The sequence below is a fragment of the Phoxinus phoxinus genome (assembly GCF_949152265.1).
Source record: "Phoxinus phoxinus genome assembly, chromosome: 16".
Taxonomy (NCBI): domain Eukaryota; kingdom Metazoa; phylum Chordata; class Actinopteri; order Cypriniformes; family Leuciscidae; genus Phoxinus; species Phoxinus phoxinus.
In genome coordinates this window covers 17359553-17378791 of record NC_136891.1, presented here as the reverse complement: position 1 = coordinate 17378791, position 19239 = coordinate 17359553, and the positions used below count along the sequence as shown (strand labels likewise).

The 19239-nt window shown below is 38.6% G+C and overlaps 1 protein-coding gene across 1 annotated transcript in view; it reads right to left on the bottom strand.

Moving 5' to 3' along the window:
• The window catches only part of rps6kc1 (ribosomal protein S6 kinase polypeptide 1), a gene marked incomplete at its 3' end in the record, with an annotated part of 45303 nt that extends 26756 nt beyond the window's left edge, over positions 1-18547 (bottom strand). Inside the window, exons 1-7 of the mRNA XM_079584222.1 lie at positions 18339-18547; positions 17763-17798; positions 17181-17301; positions 16825-16940; positions 13043-13136; positions 7704-8054; positions 5868-5989 (exon numbers count right to left, since the gene is read on the bottom strand). Coding sequence (XP_079440348.1) covers positions 5868-5989; positions 7704-8054; positions 13043-13136; positions 16825-16940; positions 17181-17301; positions 17763-17798; positions 18339-18440 — 942 coding nt within the window. The 5' untranslated portion in view covers positions 18441-18547. The remainder of the gene's footprint in view (positions 1-5867; positions 5990-7703; positions 8055-13042; positions 13137-16824; positions 16941-17180; positions 17302-17762; positions 17799-18338) is intronic.
• Between the last annotated feature and the right edge of the window lie 692 nt (positions 18548-19239).

The window sequence follows — 19239 nt, the reverse complement described above, 5'->3', positions numbered from 1 at the left end:
GGAGAGACACCAAACAAAGAGACATGATGGACAAGGTTGTAATTCATAAAAATGTGCACAGAATAATCCAATATGTGAGTGCACAATGTTTTAAATGTTCCTGTAAATGTATAAAACATTCATATACAAAGTACATGTATTGTTCACTCAGTTTGCCTTTACATCTATTAAAATTGTAAAAATCAAATCAGCATAAACTTGAATGAAGTAGCAGTGGATGACACAAATCCTGCACACATATGGCTTTTCTGTCTCCATACAAATAAAAGAAAATTGATTTCAGTTTCTGTTTAAGATCCACTGAAATTAAAATACTGAAACCTGAAGCCAAAAGCAGAAATTCTAACTTTACATTAGTTTTTAGATGTACATATCACACATGCTTTTCAAAACATCTCTCAAAACTAAGCCTGTCAGGTTTCAAAATATATTCTTCAAAATTAAGTTTATCCAGTTTCTGTTCATATTTTAAGCCTATTTACTTTAAAAAAATATTCAAATAAATTACAAAAAAAACTGTCTGGTTTATACCTTCATTAAAGGGATAGTTCACTCAAGAATTAAAATTAGCCCATGATTTACTCACCCTCAAGCCATCCTAGGTGTATATGACATTCTTGTTTCAGACGAATACAATCTGAGTTATATAACAAAAATGCCCTGGCTCTTCCAAGCCTTATAATGGCAGTGAATGGTCATTTCTGAAGTCCATAATAGTGCATCCATCCATGATAAAAGTGCTCCACAAAGCTCGAGGGGTTAATAAAGGCCTTCTGAAGCGAAGCCATGCGTTCGTGTAAGAAAAATATCCATATTTAAAACTTTATCGACTAAAATAACTAGTTTCCGGCAGATGGCCGTTACACACCGATTAATGATGAAAGTAACACTTGACTAGAACTTTGAAGAGAAATGTCGTAGGAGCTTGTGTTTGTTGCCCAGCCCTGTTTGTTTGAACCGCGAGAGGCATCAAAGTAGGTGTGGGCGATATGGCAAAATATCATATCACGATTTTATCACGATTCTTTTTCATGTTGTTTTTACTCTTTTGCAAGTGACTGAGCATTACAACCAAACTAATTTCCCTATTTTAAAAACAAAGCCTTACTAGGTAACAAAATATGAAATAAAAAAAGAATGGCAGACAATTAGGCCAAAGTGGAGCAAATAAAATAGGCTACATAACATAATATACAAATGAAATAAACTGTTTTATTTTTTCAGCTACAGTAGGTGTATTTAACAGTAGCATTCAAATGAAAAGAAATTAAATAAACAAATATAAAAATAAAACACTATAGACATCACTGTATAAATTATACATTGATTAAAGTTACTTTTAAAGTTCTCAGTCAAGAGCAGTGAGTGATTTTCTCTTTGTGTTTTGTTGTTTTATTAACATTAAAGGAACACTCCACCGTTTTTTGAAATAGGGCTTATTCGCCGTCTTTCCTACATTTAGATAGGTGGGCAAATGCATTTGTGTCTCAGTGCATGCATTGTTTTAGTTTGGCAGGCTCGCCGCTAGCTTAGCTTAGCATAATGAATGGAATCCTTTGTTGCCAGCTAGCATGTCCTGAGTAAAAGTGGTCAATCAAAAAAAAAAAAAAACACCTAATTATTTTTTGTGGCCTGCGTATTCACAATGAGTACAAATAGCAATGCAGATTAAGACTAGGCGATTTCTTAGGCAGATATTGACTTGGGACCATATTAGGGTGAAGCACAGGCGAAGCACTGCTACTTGGACGCAGAGATATCACGCAGCACCTAAAATCCCACAACTTCCGTCAACATACCGGTGAATAGTAGCTGGCTATTTTTCCTACAGTAGACATAGTGAATGGCAATGAACAAGGCTGATTTTGTGAGACGAAGAGGGTGACTTCTCAGACAGTCAAGATCCAGAACCATACCTCTATGAACCAGAGTTTTCAGAAGAGGAGCTGCGTGCTTTGGAAATAAAACGGCAGGAGGAGGTTGCGATCCCTCAACGCAGGAGCAGCACGTGAGCGTCAAAGGAGCGCTCAATTAAAGTGAAAGCACACTTGATGGACAAAAAACTAAATATGATTTTTACACAAAAGTATGAACTGGAGTAACATTAGGCTGTCTATGTCTAAAATTAAGACATCAAAAATATTTAGGCTATAAAAAATAAATAAATACATAAATAAATAAAGTACACTAGCCAGAAAATATGATAAACTTTATTTTACTTTATTGTGTAATACTCAGACAGGCAGGTTCTAGCAATACCGAAATAAAACCCGAGTTTGCAGTCTTTTTCCCCCGCCGAGTTTACGGTCCAGTTCAGTCCATTTTTATACTATAGCCTAGGCTACATGAAACATGAACTAGTAATTTTAAGGAAGAATTTATTTACAAATGACAATCAAAAAATTACATAGAAGACATGCATTTCTCAAAAGAGCACTATTTACAAAGTTGTAATTAACTTTTTTTAACACTAATTAATATGTAATTAATATTTTTTATATATATTTCATTGTTTGAAATGGTTCTGTCGGCGTTTAGTAGAGAAAACGCTTCCAGTGAATACTCGTGCGCTTACGGCGTGAAACCGGCGAATAAGCCAACCTATGCCGACTGAAATAGTGTCTGTGTTGTGGCGAGTGGGACAAGGTACTGCCATCGATGACCAGGCTCAAGTTGTCAGAACAAGATGAGCGTGCCTGCAGTTTTCACAGCTACAGAGTGCGATAAAGTAAACTGGAAAAAACGCCCAACGCCAAATGGACAGCTGTCCACAGAGTAAGTGATTATTTTCAATTACCAATCCATGTTTGCTGTAACTGTAGCTGTACCTGGACTGTAAAAAGTCTGCTGGGCCAGACCAGATTGAGCCATTTTTTCTTAAAACTGCTGCAAATTTGATTGCTAAACCCATCTCTTCCATTTTTAATCTTAGTTTATACAGTGGTTCTATTCCCAAATCATGGAAATCTGCATTTGTCCTCCCACTATTAAAAAGTGGAGACCCGTCGGCCTTAGATAATTATCGGCCAATTTCCAGATTATCTGTTTTGTCTAAACTATTCGAGTCTCTTATAAATGAGGATTTAAAACATTTTTAAGCTGATAACTGTATTTTAAGTTCCACTCAGTCTGGGTTCCGGAAAGGACACAGTACAATTACGGCTGTAACCTCTGTTACAAATGATATTGTTAATGCTTTAGATGGCAAAAAGTCTTGTGCTGCTATATTCATTGACCTATCTAAAGCATTTGACACTGTTGACCATAATCTTCTTCTGCAAAGATTGCAAACCATAGGTTTTAGTAGCACTGTGTTAAACTAGTTTTCTGATTACCTGAGTGGTAGAACACAGTGTGTGACATTAGATAACTGTACCTCATCATTGCTAGAAGTAAAAATGGGTGTCCCCCAAGGATCAGTTTTGGGTCCTATTTTATTTTCTATTTATATAAATAATTTAGGTGTAGATCTGAATCAAACAAAGGCTCATTTTTACGCAGATGACACTATTTTGTACACCTCTGCTACATCATTGAAGGAAGCAATTTATCATTTACAGTCTGCCTTTAGTCAGGTACAAAAATCTCTGATAGGATTAAAGTTGGTATTAAATGCTAAAACAACTAAATTAATGGTCTTTACACGTTCACATTCTCCTGTGGATTTCACTATTTTAACACAAAGTGGTACTCCAATAGAGAGAGTGACTTCTTACAAATACCTAGGTATTTGGATTGATGATAAATTGTCTTTTGGGGTTCATATTGAGAGCCTTTTAAAAAAACTCAGACCTAAGTTAGGTTTTTATTTTAGATTAAAGAAGTGTTTTCCTTATCCAGCAAGGAAAAGGTTAGTGCAGAGTTCATTCTTAACAGTTTTGGATTATGGTGATTTAATTTATATGCACTCTACCTCAGTTGTATTAAAAAAATTAGATGTATTATATCATTCTGCCTTACGTTTCATTACCGATGCAACAGCTAGAACTCACCACTGCACTCTGTATGAAACTGTAAAATGGCCCTCCCTTTCTCTCAGAAGAAAATTCCATCTATTGATTTTTATTGCCAAAGCATTAATGGGGAAATTACCCATTTACATTTCAAATTTACTTACTTACCAAAACAGTGTTTACAGAACAAGGTCGTCAAAAAAATTATTATTAATTATTCCATCAACAAAAACAGAATTTGGTAAAAAAGCTTTTTCATCATATGCACCAAATCTCTGGAATGAACTCCAAAACACCTTAAATTTAGAATCACTTCCATCTATTCATATTTTTAGAAACCTTTTAAAGACAACTTTGACTGAACGGTGTAATTGTTTTTAAACTAGGTACCCTTTGTAAATTATATGTTTGTATTTACTTAAGTAAAACAAAATGTTTTGTTTGTATATGTATAGTCTATAGATATTTGTTGTGTAGTATGACATGTTTTGTCCTGTTTCTTTTTTTTATTTTGCAACTTTTTTTGGCCGCCTATCTTGGCCAGGACTCCCTGGGAGAAGAGTTATTGTAACTCAATGGGACTTTTTTCCTGGTTAAATAAAGGTTAAATAAAAATAAATAAATAAATAAACTTCTCAAAATAAACACAATCCAAAAACGAAGATACTCTGTGCAGGTCACGCCGGTATGTTGACGGATTTCAGGTGCTGCGTGATATCTCTGCGCCCAAGTAGCAGTGCTTCACCCTAATATAGTCCCAAGTCAATATCTGCCTAGGAAATCGCCTAGTCTTAATCTGCATCGCTATTTGTACTTGTTGTGAATACGCAGGCTACAAGAAGTAATTAGTTGGGTTTTTATTTATTTATTGATCACTTTTACTTAGGCCATGCTAATGTAGCTGGCAACAAAGGATTCCATTCATTATGCTAAGCTAAGCTAGCGGCGACCCTGCCAAACTAAAACAATGCATTCACTGAGACAAAAATGCATTTGCCCACCTATTTAAATGTAGGAAAGACGGTGAATAAGCCCTATTTTAAAAAAAAAATGGTTGAGTGTTCCTTTAAAGGATTAGTTCTCCCCCAAAATGAAAATTATCATAATTTACTCTCTTAAGTTGTTTTAAACCTAAATACGTTTCTTTCTTCTGTTGAAAATAAAAGTTATTTTGTAGAATGTGGGTAACCAAACAGTTGCTGGTCCCCAGTGACTTCTATGGTATATATTTTCCTATGGAAGTCAATCAGGACCGTAGTACTGCAGTAATACTACTATGCATTAATGTGATGTGTGAGTGTATGTAGTGTTGAGATGGAGGCGCCAGAACTGAACTGATAAAATGCACTAACACGATACTACGATATTTCTTCAAAAGCAGATCGTTGAGGCATTTTAATCGTTCATGATCAAAAAACGTGATATCGCACACCCCTACGTCAAAGCTACCATTACATCTACGTCATACATCATCAAGTGAGTCTTCTGGCGCAAGTCGACTTGCGTAGGCCGTCTGACGGAAGCTAGTTACTTCAGTCCATAAAGTTTTAAATACGGATATTTTTCTTACACGAACGCATGGCTTTGCTTAAGAAGGCCTTTATTAACCCCCACAGAGCCGTATGGAGCACTTTTATGATAGATGGATGTGCTCTTTTGGGCTTTAAAATCTCATCCTCCATTCACAGCAATTATAAAGCTTGGATAAGCCAGGATATTTTTTTATTTAACTCCGATTGTATTTGTAAGAAAGTCATATACACCTAAGGCTTGAGGGAGAGTAAATCAAGGGCTAATTTTCATTTTTGGGTGAACTCTCTTTAATCCTGATTTGTTCCTCACTTTATAGAGGATCAAATATGCATGTGCATTGTATTAATGAGGTCTCAGGTGAAAGGTCAGACACACACTGACCCTGCTTTGAGTTGAGCTCTGGCCCATGCTGTCCTTGAGCTGTGCAGAAATGAGCTCGGCACGCATCAGATATTCTGCCGTCTTTCTCTTCACAGCCTCCCTTCTGCTGGGACTCACCTCTCCTGAAATATGCAATAAATACACACGCAATAATCACTAGGGGTGTGAATCTTCAGGCACCTCACAATCCGAATATCTGAAAATTCTCGCTTTACTTTATTTAATACTTTTATAATATAATAATACTTTTGAGAATAATTACACATTACTTAATTGGATTTTAAGAATTATTAACCAACTAAATATAGCTTCTTAACAACATAAATTAATAAAGGGAAACAAAGAAACATAAGCAATAATCAAAAAGTGCTTTCAGTCAGTATCTGTGAGTGCTTTAAGTATCTGAAAGTTTCATCCAATGGCAGTGAGGGATTTTTTCTCTTTCTCAGTATTAATGCTGTTGCTGTTTGATTATTATGACAGCTGCATGCCACATGCGTTCTTCAAAATGAACACACACAAAGCACACGTGAGCATTTGAAATTCCAACAGGTGAAAAAGGCTTTATATTAACACTTAAACCTTATGAATGTTTATACAAGTTTGATAGTTTTGTGTGTGTTTATTTGTTATTGGCAGCCAGCAAAAAACAGGACACTTCATTCATATTCAGCAATATTATTGATCTGACTGTATTGACGCAGTTGTATGAGAAATGAGCTGGATGACAATTTTTTGTAGAACTGCTTTATAGATTAAATAAACTAATTTAATAATTGACAATCTTTACAATGGAACTGAATCATCACTGAACGGACTTCAGTTGAACAACAGCCGAAATACACATTTTCCTGTTATCACTCTAAAGCTGCTTTGAAATAATCTGTGTATTGTATAAAGCACTATAAAGGTGAGTTGAATTGACTCTAGTGCAAACAAATGTCGTGGCAAAACCCCCTGTGAATGTGAACACAATGGCCAATTTGAGACAAATATTATGTTGAGTGCATGAACACAATGGCCAATCAGAGACATATGTTGAGTATGTGAACACAATGGCCAATCAGAGACATATTATGTTGAGTGTGTGAACACAATGGCCAATCAGAAGCATATGTTGAGTGTGTGAACACAATGGCCAATCAGAGACATATATTATGTTGAGTGTGTGAACACAATGGCCAATCAGAGACATATATTATGTTGAGTGCGTGAACACAATGGCCAATCAGAAGCATATGTTGAGTGCGTGAACACAATGGCCAATCAGGGACATATACAGTATTTTGAGTGCGTGAACACAATGGCCAATCAGAAGCATATATGTTGAATGCGTGAAGACAATTGCCTATCAGAAGCATATATGTTGAGCACGTCAACACAATGGCCAATCAGAAGCATATATGTTGAGCACGTCAACACAATGGCCAATCAGAGACATGTGTTCAGCGCATGAACACAATGGCCAATCAGAGATATGTTGAGCATGAACACAATGGCCAATCAGAAGCATATGTTGAGCGTGTGAACACAATGTCAATCAGAAGCATATGTTGAGCACGTCAACACAATGGCCAATCAGAGACATATGTTAAGCGCATGAACACAATGGCCAATCAGAGACATATGTTGAGCGCATATACACAATGGCCAATCAGAGACATATGTTGAGCGCATGAACAAAATGGCCAATCAGAAGCATATATGTTGAGCAAACGAACACAATGGGCAATCAGAGACATACATGTTGAGCGCGTGAACACAAAGCAAGTACATGCGACCAATAGTAGACAATTGCAGCTGTGCATGTGTAAATACATGCATTTAATGACATACCTTGTACACCCTGCAGCAGAAGATCCACACCTCTACGATAGTAGGAAAATGCCACTGCAAATTCCTGCTCCACCTCTTTCTGGACAGCTAGAGAGATCAGCCCACTGGCCTTTTCCAGGTAGTCCTCCTTCTCTGTGGAGCTCCTGAGACTGGAGGAAAAGCTCAAAGACCCACTGGTGTGGCTGGACTCTACACCCACCCGGCTCGGGGACGTCACTGGCTGTGGGATTGGAGACGGGTTGTTTTGTGTTGCTTTGTGCTTGATGCTGCCTGATGCCATTCCATCGTCCACAGCAGCCAGAAAGTCTCCATCAACCTCAAGAAAATTCAGCTCACTGTGACCGCTGCCACCTGCCATCAAAGACACAAATTCAGTATGAACTACACGACTGTTACTGCAAGCAGCAACAAAAGGCCCAAGCATTAAGGCACCACCACTACTAAATAGCTTTAAGAAAACAATGCACAGTAGGCCCATCCATGTGATCAGCCTCCTTTACCAAATTTACAACATCAATTTGATCTAAATCTCACAATGCACAATGAGACTCTTCTTGTGTCCCTTTCTTGTCATTAATTTGGCTTGACGAAAACAATAACTGTACTGGTGGTGAGTCTGGTGACTGTAGTCAAAATTGTTTAGCCAAAAGAGGGCGCTACAGAGTAGGGTCTGCCCAATCATACTTCGCCATTCGTCATTTTGTCTGACAAAGCAGTCAGGAGAGTTAGTAGATTAACATGGGAGGATTTACAGTGTACTGACGCCTTATGTTCATTCATGTTTATACGATGCTATAAATTAACTAGAAGGAAGAGATGATCGGTTAACACGCAGCTTTAACTGAGGCTCGACAGCGATCTGTAAGACACATTAAAGAGCCACAAAACGGTATTTTTTAAATATTAAATGTATATATAAAAAATTTTACAAATTTGAAAGGTGAGACTTTGTTTAAAATCAAAAGTAACCTGGTCTGTCCTTGTCTGTCAGTGCCCTCTCTGCTCCGCTATGTATTTTTCACTGCGTGAGAACATGGTGTGGCGTGAGAGTGTTGCTATGTCCGACAGCCACGCCGCATAGCAACAGTAACTAAAGGGTGCGGGTCTGTGCGAACGGTCACGACCCCAACTCATCTAAAAAGTAGTGTCTGTAAATATTTTGGGTTCTACACCATAGATGGTAAAGTAACCGTTAAAGATAAAGTTCTTCTCTCAACATTGACGCGCAAATACCTGTGTGTAACACCGCGGAGAACATCATCAATAAAAAGAGAGCCGCACTTGATCCAGATCAAGTTGATAGATTGGTGTTTCCAGCAAACAATATTAAGAAATTAATTAGGCTAGGCTATAGGCCTTACTCCTGCTGCTGTTTAAGTTGTCACATTATTGTTTGTGCCCAATGTGCCGTGCTGTTCCGATTCTGTTTTTTTCCATGTAACGTTAGTCTAATTTTTTGATCATTGGCTATGCATAGTGGCACTTCATATAGATTAAGTTGATAACCTGCCGTTTCAAACATTAAGTCAATTTTTTTTATTTCAGACAGGCTGTTAGACTTAATAAATGTATGATTGAATCTCCGTTACGGTGTTTTTTTTTTTAGGGGGCGGGGCTTGTAGATATTCAAATACATTTCTTGATATTTGATATCCGTTCGAATTTTATTTTTCTCAAAAGTGACAGCACATCTTTGTTTTAGCTTTTACCTATGCCTCCTAACAGCCAACAACTCAGATATGTTTGGATGACAAATTTCATGAAATTTTAAGCATGCTAAGAACTTTAAAACACCAGAACATGCAAAGAAAAGATGTGTTACCAACACTATTTAAGAGATCAAATGTCCCTTTGCAATTTTACAAGAACCATGTCTTGAAATTATTCTAACAGCATATTCTAACAGCATATTCTCATATTTCAAAGCCTGTTGTGTGTGTGTCCTGCTTCCTGCTGCCAGTTGTCGGCACTATGACCGTGACTCACAATATGCCTTTATGACAGTCTGCATGTCGTCACATCCGGCTCTGATTAGTAGCGTAAATTAATTTGCACCTGCATTAGTGTCAATGGACAGATGCCAGTTTTGAGAAGAAAATTAAACTACCGTATTTTCCGGACTATAAGTCGCTCCGGAGTATAAGTCGCATCAGTCAAAAAATGGGTCATGAAGAGGAACAAAACATAAGTCGTTTAATAAAAATAAAAATCCAAGACCAAGAACAGACATTTAATCTGAAAAGGCAAGTTATTCAACTACACAATAGCACACAGAACAACAGGTTGAATAGGTGTCCGGCATGTTAACGTACTGTAACACAGGGTTTCCCACAGCACTCCTGTTTAGAGCTTAGATCCTCTGCCCGAGCACGATATTTCCCGCCGCTATAGTCGGGCCGGGCCCTTGATCTTGTGACGTCTCTCAACCCACAGACATTGCGTCTGATATGGAGTGTTTTCGGCGAGGCAGAGGTCGACATCAGAGGTCCATCATCTATGCCAGCTCTGGGAACCACGCTTGGGTTCTCCAGAGAGGGGCTACTAGAAGGACTGGGCATCCGCTCTCCTTGGACGGACTAATTCTATCGCCCCTTTTGCTAGCAGATTTTGCACTTCTGCTAGCAAAAGCACATGCGTCACGTTGCTTCTCGCCGAGGTCTCGATAACCGCCTGAAAACGCGGGGGTCTGCGAGTGAATTGGAGTGAGTAGCCTCGCTTTATAATGTTCAAAACCCAGTTCGACACTTCGGGGATGGCTTGCCAGGCCTGAGCCCATGTGGCTAGGGATTGAATATACATTGGGGCTGGGCCACCTCACATAGGGGGACCTAATACCCTTGTGTTGTGTGCACATTTTTTCTTTTGTGTGACAGAGATAGAGTGACAACTGGGGGGGAACCACCTAGCAAAGGGGGATCGATTACCCGTGTGCTGGAATCACTCTTTTTGTGCTTTATTGGGTTCGCTGTGAAAACAGCGTTTGTTTGTAGGGGTGCATGCAGTGCAACGGACCCATTGACTACAGTATGAAGGTTTCCAGCCGCCTGAGATAAACAGGGAGCAGCGAGACCTAGATGTGCTCTTTTCGAGGACGGTCCGGCTAGAGCGGGACTCCGCAAGCCAAAAATGGCCGTGCGTACGCCAGAACCTGCGCAGGATTCACTTTATAAATCCCAGTCAGCGGAAGATTGTGCGCACATGAGTCTCCTCCCCAAAATAACCATATATGGAGCTTTCAACGGCTAGTTTTACTATGCATATCCTCATCTGCATATTATTTGCATATGATTATTCATCCACGTGATAACATGTTTAACGGTACAAGACATTAGGAAAATATGAAATACGGATGTGCCGTCACATTACATTAATAAAAATCATTTAGTAGCCTATCCTTGCCTTGTTTTTGAATAAATAAATCAAATAGTGTAAAATACATTTCAGAGAAAGTTTCTCAATCTTTTCCACTGGCCAAATAGTCTTTTTAATTGATTTATATTTTTTATGGAAACAGATAGACCTTGTTGTGCATTATATTTGCACAATCAGCTATTATCATGATAAGCAATCTCTGTAGTTAAAACATTGAAACACAGCATGCCAAAGGAAAAGTGTTCAAAAGTTCAGTAAATGTCATGTAGTTTAAGTGTTTAACTCCGTTAATGAGAATGGCATATTTAATCTAAATGTTTATATCAGAAATAAAACAGTTTAAATCATTGTTTTATAAACTGTAGCCTATTTATGATTAGGACTCATAATGAAGATTTACGGTTTTACTTCATCTGCCGTTAGATTTGCGTCAGTTTCACTAAACGGCCCAACGCGCTCGCTGGCGCGGACATTTAAGATGTGGATATTTGCTTCAAGTGATAGCTGGTGAGTGAAATTATATTTGTATTATCTTTCTGTATATGTATAATTTTATTTAGATTTTCTGTCTAAAAGTGACCAAAAAGACATTTAACTCCAGCTCACCATCGGTGTCGCCAAACTGCTCCGTCTCCAAAACGTTCGTACGCATGGGTCAGAGTTTGCGTGCAGGTGCGCACATTTTCCCATCAAGTTTGTTTTTATAAATCACAACTTATACGTCGGAAGTGGCGTACGCCTCTTTCGTGGCCTGTTTTGTGCGTACGCAACGGTTATAAATGAGGCCCCTGAGGCGCCGGTTTCGCTGGTCGAGAAGGCGGTGCACTCTTGTGGTGGCTTGAGGCAGAACTGGAGCGTCTCGGCAGGAAGTGCTTCATGGCTCGCGAAAACTTCTGTGCTTTGGTGAACCTTTCGGAGAACCCCTTCACAGCCGGGCCGAAGAGACCGGTGCATCGAGGAACGCTGTTCTGTTCGCTTCCTTGATGTCAGTGAGGTTCAGCCACAGGTGACGCTCGAGCACGACAAGGTTAGCCATCTTTCTGCCGATAGCCTGCACAGTAGCCTTGGTAGCGCGGAGGGCTAGATCCGTAGCGCTGCGCAGGTCACGGAACGATTTGGGCCAGACTCGTCTAAGCTTGGAGAAGTTTGGCCTGAAACACTTGCAACACCGCCATGGTGTGTAGAGCCGATGCAGCCAGACCGGGAGCGAAGAACGCGCGTCCAGCGAGGGCTGAAGTGTTACGGCAAGGCTTTGAGGGGTGCACCGCTCTAGCTCTCCAGCCAGCAGCAGTGGGCGGGCACAGATGCGCGGCGACTGCTACCTCTAGCGGTGGTAGCTTCTCATACCCTTTTTCTGCAGCGTCGTCAACGGAGGAGAGCGTGGGAGAGGTGGAAGCGTTCATGCGTGCTGAATAAGGCGTCCGAGTTTGTCCTGACTCTTTTGTTTGTCCTTTGATCCGCCAAAGGAGACAAGACCCACCGCTTGGTCGGAGGGGCGCTGGTCTGCCTGGGTGAACACGACCGGCGATAGAGACTGAGAGGGAGACAGCGAAGCACGCGGGGACTCGCTCGGCGTGGGCTCGCTTACTTCCATCTGCTCGGGCTGCCGTAGGCTTCTTCCGCGGCTGAAGTAGTGCCGGGAAGGGAAGAGGAGGTGTAGCGGTGTCGCCGTCTCGGAAGAGAGCAAACCGCAACGTCGAGATGGGCATACTCTCGCAGTGGGAGCAGGCCGCGGCAGAGAGTGCATCCTGAGCAAGGGCGGGTCCCAGGCACGTGGCACATTTCGTGTGCCCGTCATCCTCGTGCAGGAAAACTCCACACGAGGTACACGAGAGGCGAGGCATACCAAATGCTGTGCAGCTGCACTGCGTTTTAAATTATTTGCTTCAGTATTTCTCAAGGAAAGGAGTTTTCCCACTGCGTATAGCTACGCAATACGAAGTGACCGCTCTCGAAAGGGAACTTACCTTCAGAGCTGCTATCTAAGAGACTGTCAGCTAGGAAATCAGAGAAGGGCTCGGCTGGGCCGATGAGCTCAGAGCTGTCTTGCACCTCACCACCCTAAAACACACAAAACATTTGAGATCACTATGTTTAATTACTGCAAAAAGGGGAGGAAATGATAAACAAGAAAAACATGAAAGGAAACAATGGTTACTCTATATGTCTATACAGGTCTTCCTTTACACTGTTCTCACTCTTGGTTTGATTAGCTGGATTACCTGGATACCTGAGTTTGATTTAACCAAAAAAAAAAAAACCTACACAACAATTCAAAAGTTTGGACTAATCTACTATTCTACTACTTTTTCAACATTTTACAATAATTTTTATTCATTACAACTATAAAATAAAACAACTGGAAGTATAGGAAAATTTATAGACTAAAAATATCAAACAAAAACTATAGTTCTGTCAGGAATATGGTTTTGGTTCTGTTCTGGGCAAGAACTCCAGCGATAAAGCCCCTTTAGAGTAAACAGATCAGAACCAATATAAATGTATTGCAAATATCATCGCTGTTCAATAATTTAATGTACAACATAATTCAATAAAAATTTGTGATTTGAAAAGGAATATCAGAAGGCCAAGTCCTGACTGGATGAGAGGAGAAGCTGGGGATGGAGGAGGGTTATTATCTCCCGATCAATTTCTCTGTTCTTTTGTCAGCACACACTTGAAAACACCCGATCTGCTCCGCAGTCAGTGAACACGCACAGCCAGAGGAAAAGGCAGAGCAGAAGACAATCGCTGTGAGGTGCAGGTAGTGATGATGCCGGTCACAAGTGTTCTGAATCTGTTGATTGTGCTGGAGTTTCTACTGGACCATCATCAGACCCCATTAGATATCACTAGACCCAATTTCTAAACCACTCTCAACACTTTTTGGAAATAAATTAATGACAAATTTCTTTGAAACAAAAAAGCATGTTGAATTATTTTTTTTTTTAAATGCACTAATTAAAAAATATGCATTGCAATAACAGTTCTTGTATTTTAATGCAATGCATTTTCAGGGCTGAAATTCACTGTGGTCAGTTGTATTTTTAAGCTGAGAAAATTTCAACTTAAAAATGAAAAACTAGACATTCACCTTCCAGACTTCACGCTGTGATCCTTTTTCTAACTCTTATAGACGATAGCAACGTCCAGTGGCGACGTGCTGTACACTACTCTATCCGACGCATGGCATTGCACTTAGTGACGTGAGGCTTGGCCATGGAAACCCATGCCATGAAGCTCCCATTGCACTTTTTTTTTTTGGCTGATATTAATGCCAATGGAAGTCCGGATCTCTTCAGCTGTGCAATCAGCAGAGCGTTGCTGACTTTTACGCACCATGCGTTTCAGCACTCAGTGAACCGCTCTGTGACTTTACATGGTCTTCCGCTTCAGAAGTTGCTGCTTTTCCTAAATGCTTCCACTTTCCAATATTACCAGTTATTCGTGGAATACCTAGCAGAGGGGAAATTTCACAAACTAAAAAATTGAAAAGGTTGCAACTTGCATCCTATCAAAGTACAACGGTGAATTCACTGCTCTCTTCACAACAACCTTTATTTCCCCACAGGGGAACACAGCCTGTTTACACTTTGACTTCAAGTGCTTTCTCAGATTGGATAACTATTTGATCGTGAAAAAAAACAGGTGTAAATGCCCTCCGAAATGCTTCCGAGATTGATTTTATCCGATCATTCAAACCACTTTAGGAGGTGAGACGCATCCCAAACGAAACTGGACAAGTGTTAATGCATCTGGTTGTTGAAACCATATATATATATATATATATATATATATTCATATTCATTATTAGAAGCTGCACAATGTTGTGGCATTGTTGATTCTTACTGTGAGTGACGAAATCCTGTCCATTGCAAGATGGCCGGCACATATACGTGTCTGGAGCGGTCGAAACTGTGCGGTTGAAACCACATACTGCATGTATGTTTTACTCCTCCCAAAATGGTAAAAAAATAAGTGTGAGCGTGTGTTATAGGCTATATGAAGTTATATCCTATATCCAGATATGACGGCACTAGTGAAACACACATCTCCACAGTTATGGCCCACCACAGAGTAGTAGCTGAGTATCTCTTCAGCAAGCAGACGAGCAAACTTGGCCCAATAGATTAAAAGTATTCAAAAAGTTCCAGGACAGTGACACCTTGTGAAAAAAAAAAAAGAAATGTCTACACCTTTCAAAGGTCTAACCATTGAAAATACACATCAGAGCAAAAACCATGAAATGATGTCAAGGAAACTGCCTGCAGAGCTCAGAGACAGGATTGTATCTAGGCACAGATCTGGGGAAGACTACAAAAGCACCAAAGGTTCCCAAAAGCACTTTAATTCTCCATAATTCCTAAATGGAAGAAGTTTGGAACGACCTCCCCTTGCGGAACAAAAATATATGGGAATATGCTGCAAAATATAATGTGATATATTACATAATACATTTCCATATATGGGAAACTAGTGCTTATATTTTTCAATATGGTGAAATATATGCATATGGCTATATATTGATACATATAAAAAATATTTAGAAATAAAAACAAAAATAGCATTACATATGCTATTTTTATACATATAAAATTGTATCCTTTACCATGTACATATAATGCACATACATGTGAATGTACACACACACATATACTTTATTCACAGAATGAGTTACGGCAGATTTCTAGTTCCCAGCATGCTTTGTTTGACTGTCAAAGGAGAGAAAATGTTAAAATGAAGTGTTTAATGTGTTTTGCTCAATATTAATATAGTGGGAGATCAGTTAGTTTAATGTTCTATTATTTTGGAATTTAAAAGGTTTTCTGGTATGTGTGAGTTTTGGGGTTACCATTGTGCTGAAGAGTAGAGCCTGTGGTGAGGTTGACGATTGGCCCAACATAAATACATTTTGAAAGTAATGGCTGTGCACTCTTCAACACAGTGAAGATAGCTTAAAGATTTGAAATATTTATAATGTTAATAATTATAAAATATAAGAAATATATTACATTTTAAATTCCTCTATATATGTGTGACTGTGTGTATATACTGCAAGAGAAAATATATCTGTACATATGCAGTATCATATCTTATCACATGTACATCAATATATTATGAAGTGTATTACTAAATATATTTTTAAATGTATGAAAAGCAGCAATTCCTTATGTATTATTCAATATATTGTAATTTATTATTCTGTATATTTTCAAATATACCGTTAAATCATTCAATATATTGATCATTCATATATATATAAGTAAATATATTTTCTTTGAGTAAGGTTGGCCTCTTCTTAGAGTTGGCTGAACAATTTGAGGAGAAGAGTCTTGGTAAGAATGAGGTGGTCAGTGTGTTTGAGCTCCAGAGATCATGTGTGGAAATGCAGAAGGACACTGCAACACCAATCTGGACTTTTTATAGCAGAGTGACCAGGCGGAAAACTCTCTTCAGTTATATAGAAAAAAAACATTATACAAGTTTTTTGCATAAGTCTGCAACATAAAAAAGTGAAAAATGAAAGGGGTCTAAATACTTTCTGAATGCACTGTAGTTGATCGTGAAATAAGGCAAGTTATGTGTGATGTCCAGAGGGTGTCTTATAACTTATGAAACAGTGTTTCTCAATGAAATTCATGCAGGTCCATAGTTAAAATGCACATGACTATATTTGATAAATGAATAAATGTAAATATTATCAAAAACAACCCAACAGCTTTGATAGTATCTTAGTTAATATACATACCTTAAAGAAATCCTGTATATATTGGCTGCCATACAGAGCAGGAATATTAGCACTGAACTGCAGCAAATCCTCTGAGCACTGTCTTCTCTTTTCAATCACAGAATCATCAAAACGACCTTAAAACACAAAAGCACAAGTTATGCTATAATGCACTTGCTTTCAGGATATTTCTGATTTCAAACCTGCACAACCAGTCAAAAGTTTGGACAACTACTACTCAATCTTTTTTTTTTTACACTTTAGAATTAACATTTTATTTATTTATTTTTATTTAAGGAATTTCCATGTATGCCATTGCTGGCTGACACACACACACACACACACACACACACACACACACACACACACACACTTACCAAAAACTATAGCTTTGGCAAAGGGGGGGAAGAGCTCTGACTGGCCAAAGAGGTTTCGGTGGATCTGCCAAAGGTCTTGATGAAGCCTTTTGAAATCACTATACCTTTTCCACACTGTGATCTATTGAGAACAAGTCAGACAAATAAAGACAGTGTGTGTTAGTAACTCACTGAACAAGCTGTGCTTTGTACGGTTTCCCAAACATTGTTTCTAGTTTGAAACAAAAGTCTTCTTCGACAATGTGGCAATTTTATGAGTGAAACAAGATTTTTAAATCTATCGTTATTTTCAATTGCAAATCAGTTTCATTGCATTAACCTGCATTCATTACTATAACTAGCAAGATTTAAGAGAAGCTGCATTAGCTACAATGGTAGACTCAAAATACCTAAACAGCTAGGCCTAAATGATGAAAAATGAATCAGTGGTAGATCAAATCATTACATTTTGAAGAAACAATCTGAGGATTTTTTCCCCCTGATGAATAATGTGCACTGATGAATCATTCACAATAAGACCGGTGATATGTATTAATATGAGTAAATTAGGTCATTTTGATTGACTTTGTTAAGAATTCTCACCTCCTGAATGTCCTCTGGGTTCTTCCGTGAGATAATCTGGAAAGAAACAGAATAATATAGTCATCAATAGAGAGCAGCAAATATCTTTGATCTATATTATGAACAATAATGCTGCTTTAGTCAGCTCTTTATTGTTCATATGAGTGTGTGTAAGAGGAAGGAAGAGAATGCAAAACTGAAACACACTGCACCATCTAAAAACCATTCATTTGTTTAATATTAAATAACATATTTACTGTGACGGTAAGTTACATATTTTTGTCTATGTCTGATTCAGTCACATCTGATCTGATGCTTCTGTTGACATGTGTCTAAGTTTGAGGAATATAAATAAGAAACAAATCACAGGTTTATGATTATAATATTACACAGCTGACTGTAACTGTTAAAGATGCATTAGATTTACTTGACATCAGTAAACACAGCACACACACATACATACATGGCATTACAAATGTGACATGACAAATAAAATAATCCACTAATTAATGTTTTCCTAGTTTGTGTTGGTATTACTGCTAAACATTAGCGTTAGCACATGGGCACTACACCCTGGTTAAATCAGTCAAGTCTTACCCGGGCCGTGACTTTATACACCGTGTAGCCTTTCTTGTGTGTCGTAGGGTCGGTGACCGTGTAGAATCGCACAATTTCGTCTTTGTTCCGCGCGGAGATCATCCTGAGACAAGCATCGCCATAGCAGGACAATTACCCGTACAATAGACAGCTACAGCTGAGCTCATGAATATTAAGCAAGCCGTGCTGATGACGCTGCATGCGTAGGTAGCAACCTTCCGGGAAGCGTCACATTTAAAGGGACAGTTCACTTAAAAAAAAAAAAAAAAAAAAACCTGTCATTTTCTAACCCCCTTTCGTTCCTTCCAAACCGAAAATAAAATAAAAATAAAAAATAAAACTTAAAAAGATACAATGAGGCAAAAGGTAGCTACACCTTAAATGGATAGTTCACTCAAAAAAAGAACATTCTGTCAAGGTCAAGCTTTATTAATATGGCCAATTTGGATGCAGCACTAATAGACACAACTGACGGTAAGCCCACATCTTAAAAGTAATAATAATACATTATGAATCACAAAATACAAAAGTACACAAATTGTATAAAAATAACCTAAGAAATTCCTTTAAGACTATTTAACAATCGAATTGCACAAGTAACAAAGGAGTATTTGTATCGGTTATTTTTCATCTTTGGTAATCTAACGACGACCTGAAGGCAGCAGAGAAACAACTCCGGGTATGGTCACTATCTTCTAGACTCACAGAGTGGACTCGACTCAAAACATTTCTGTGAAACAGACCGGTCTTTATGAAGTTTGTTTGTTACAGAACAGAAGTTTGTTCTTTATGATCTTCCCACTGTTTCTAACTATTTTATTGAATGCATTTTTATGTTTCACACTAAGTGCATCATCCTGCCAGTATGTGCGCCATTGTTCCCCTCCCTCCGCATAGCCTA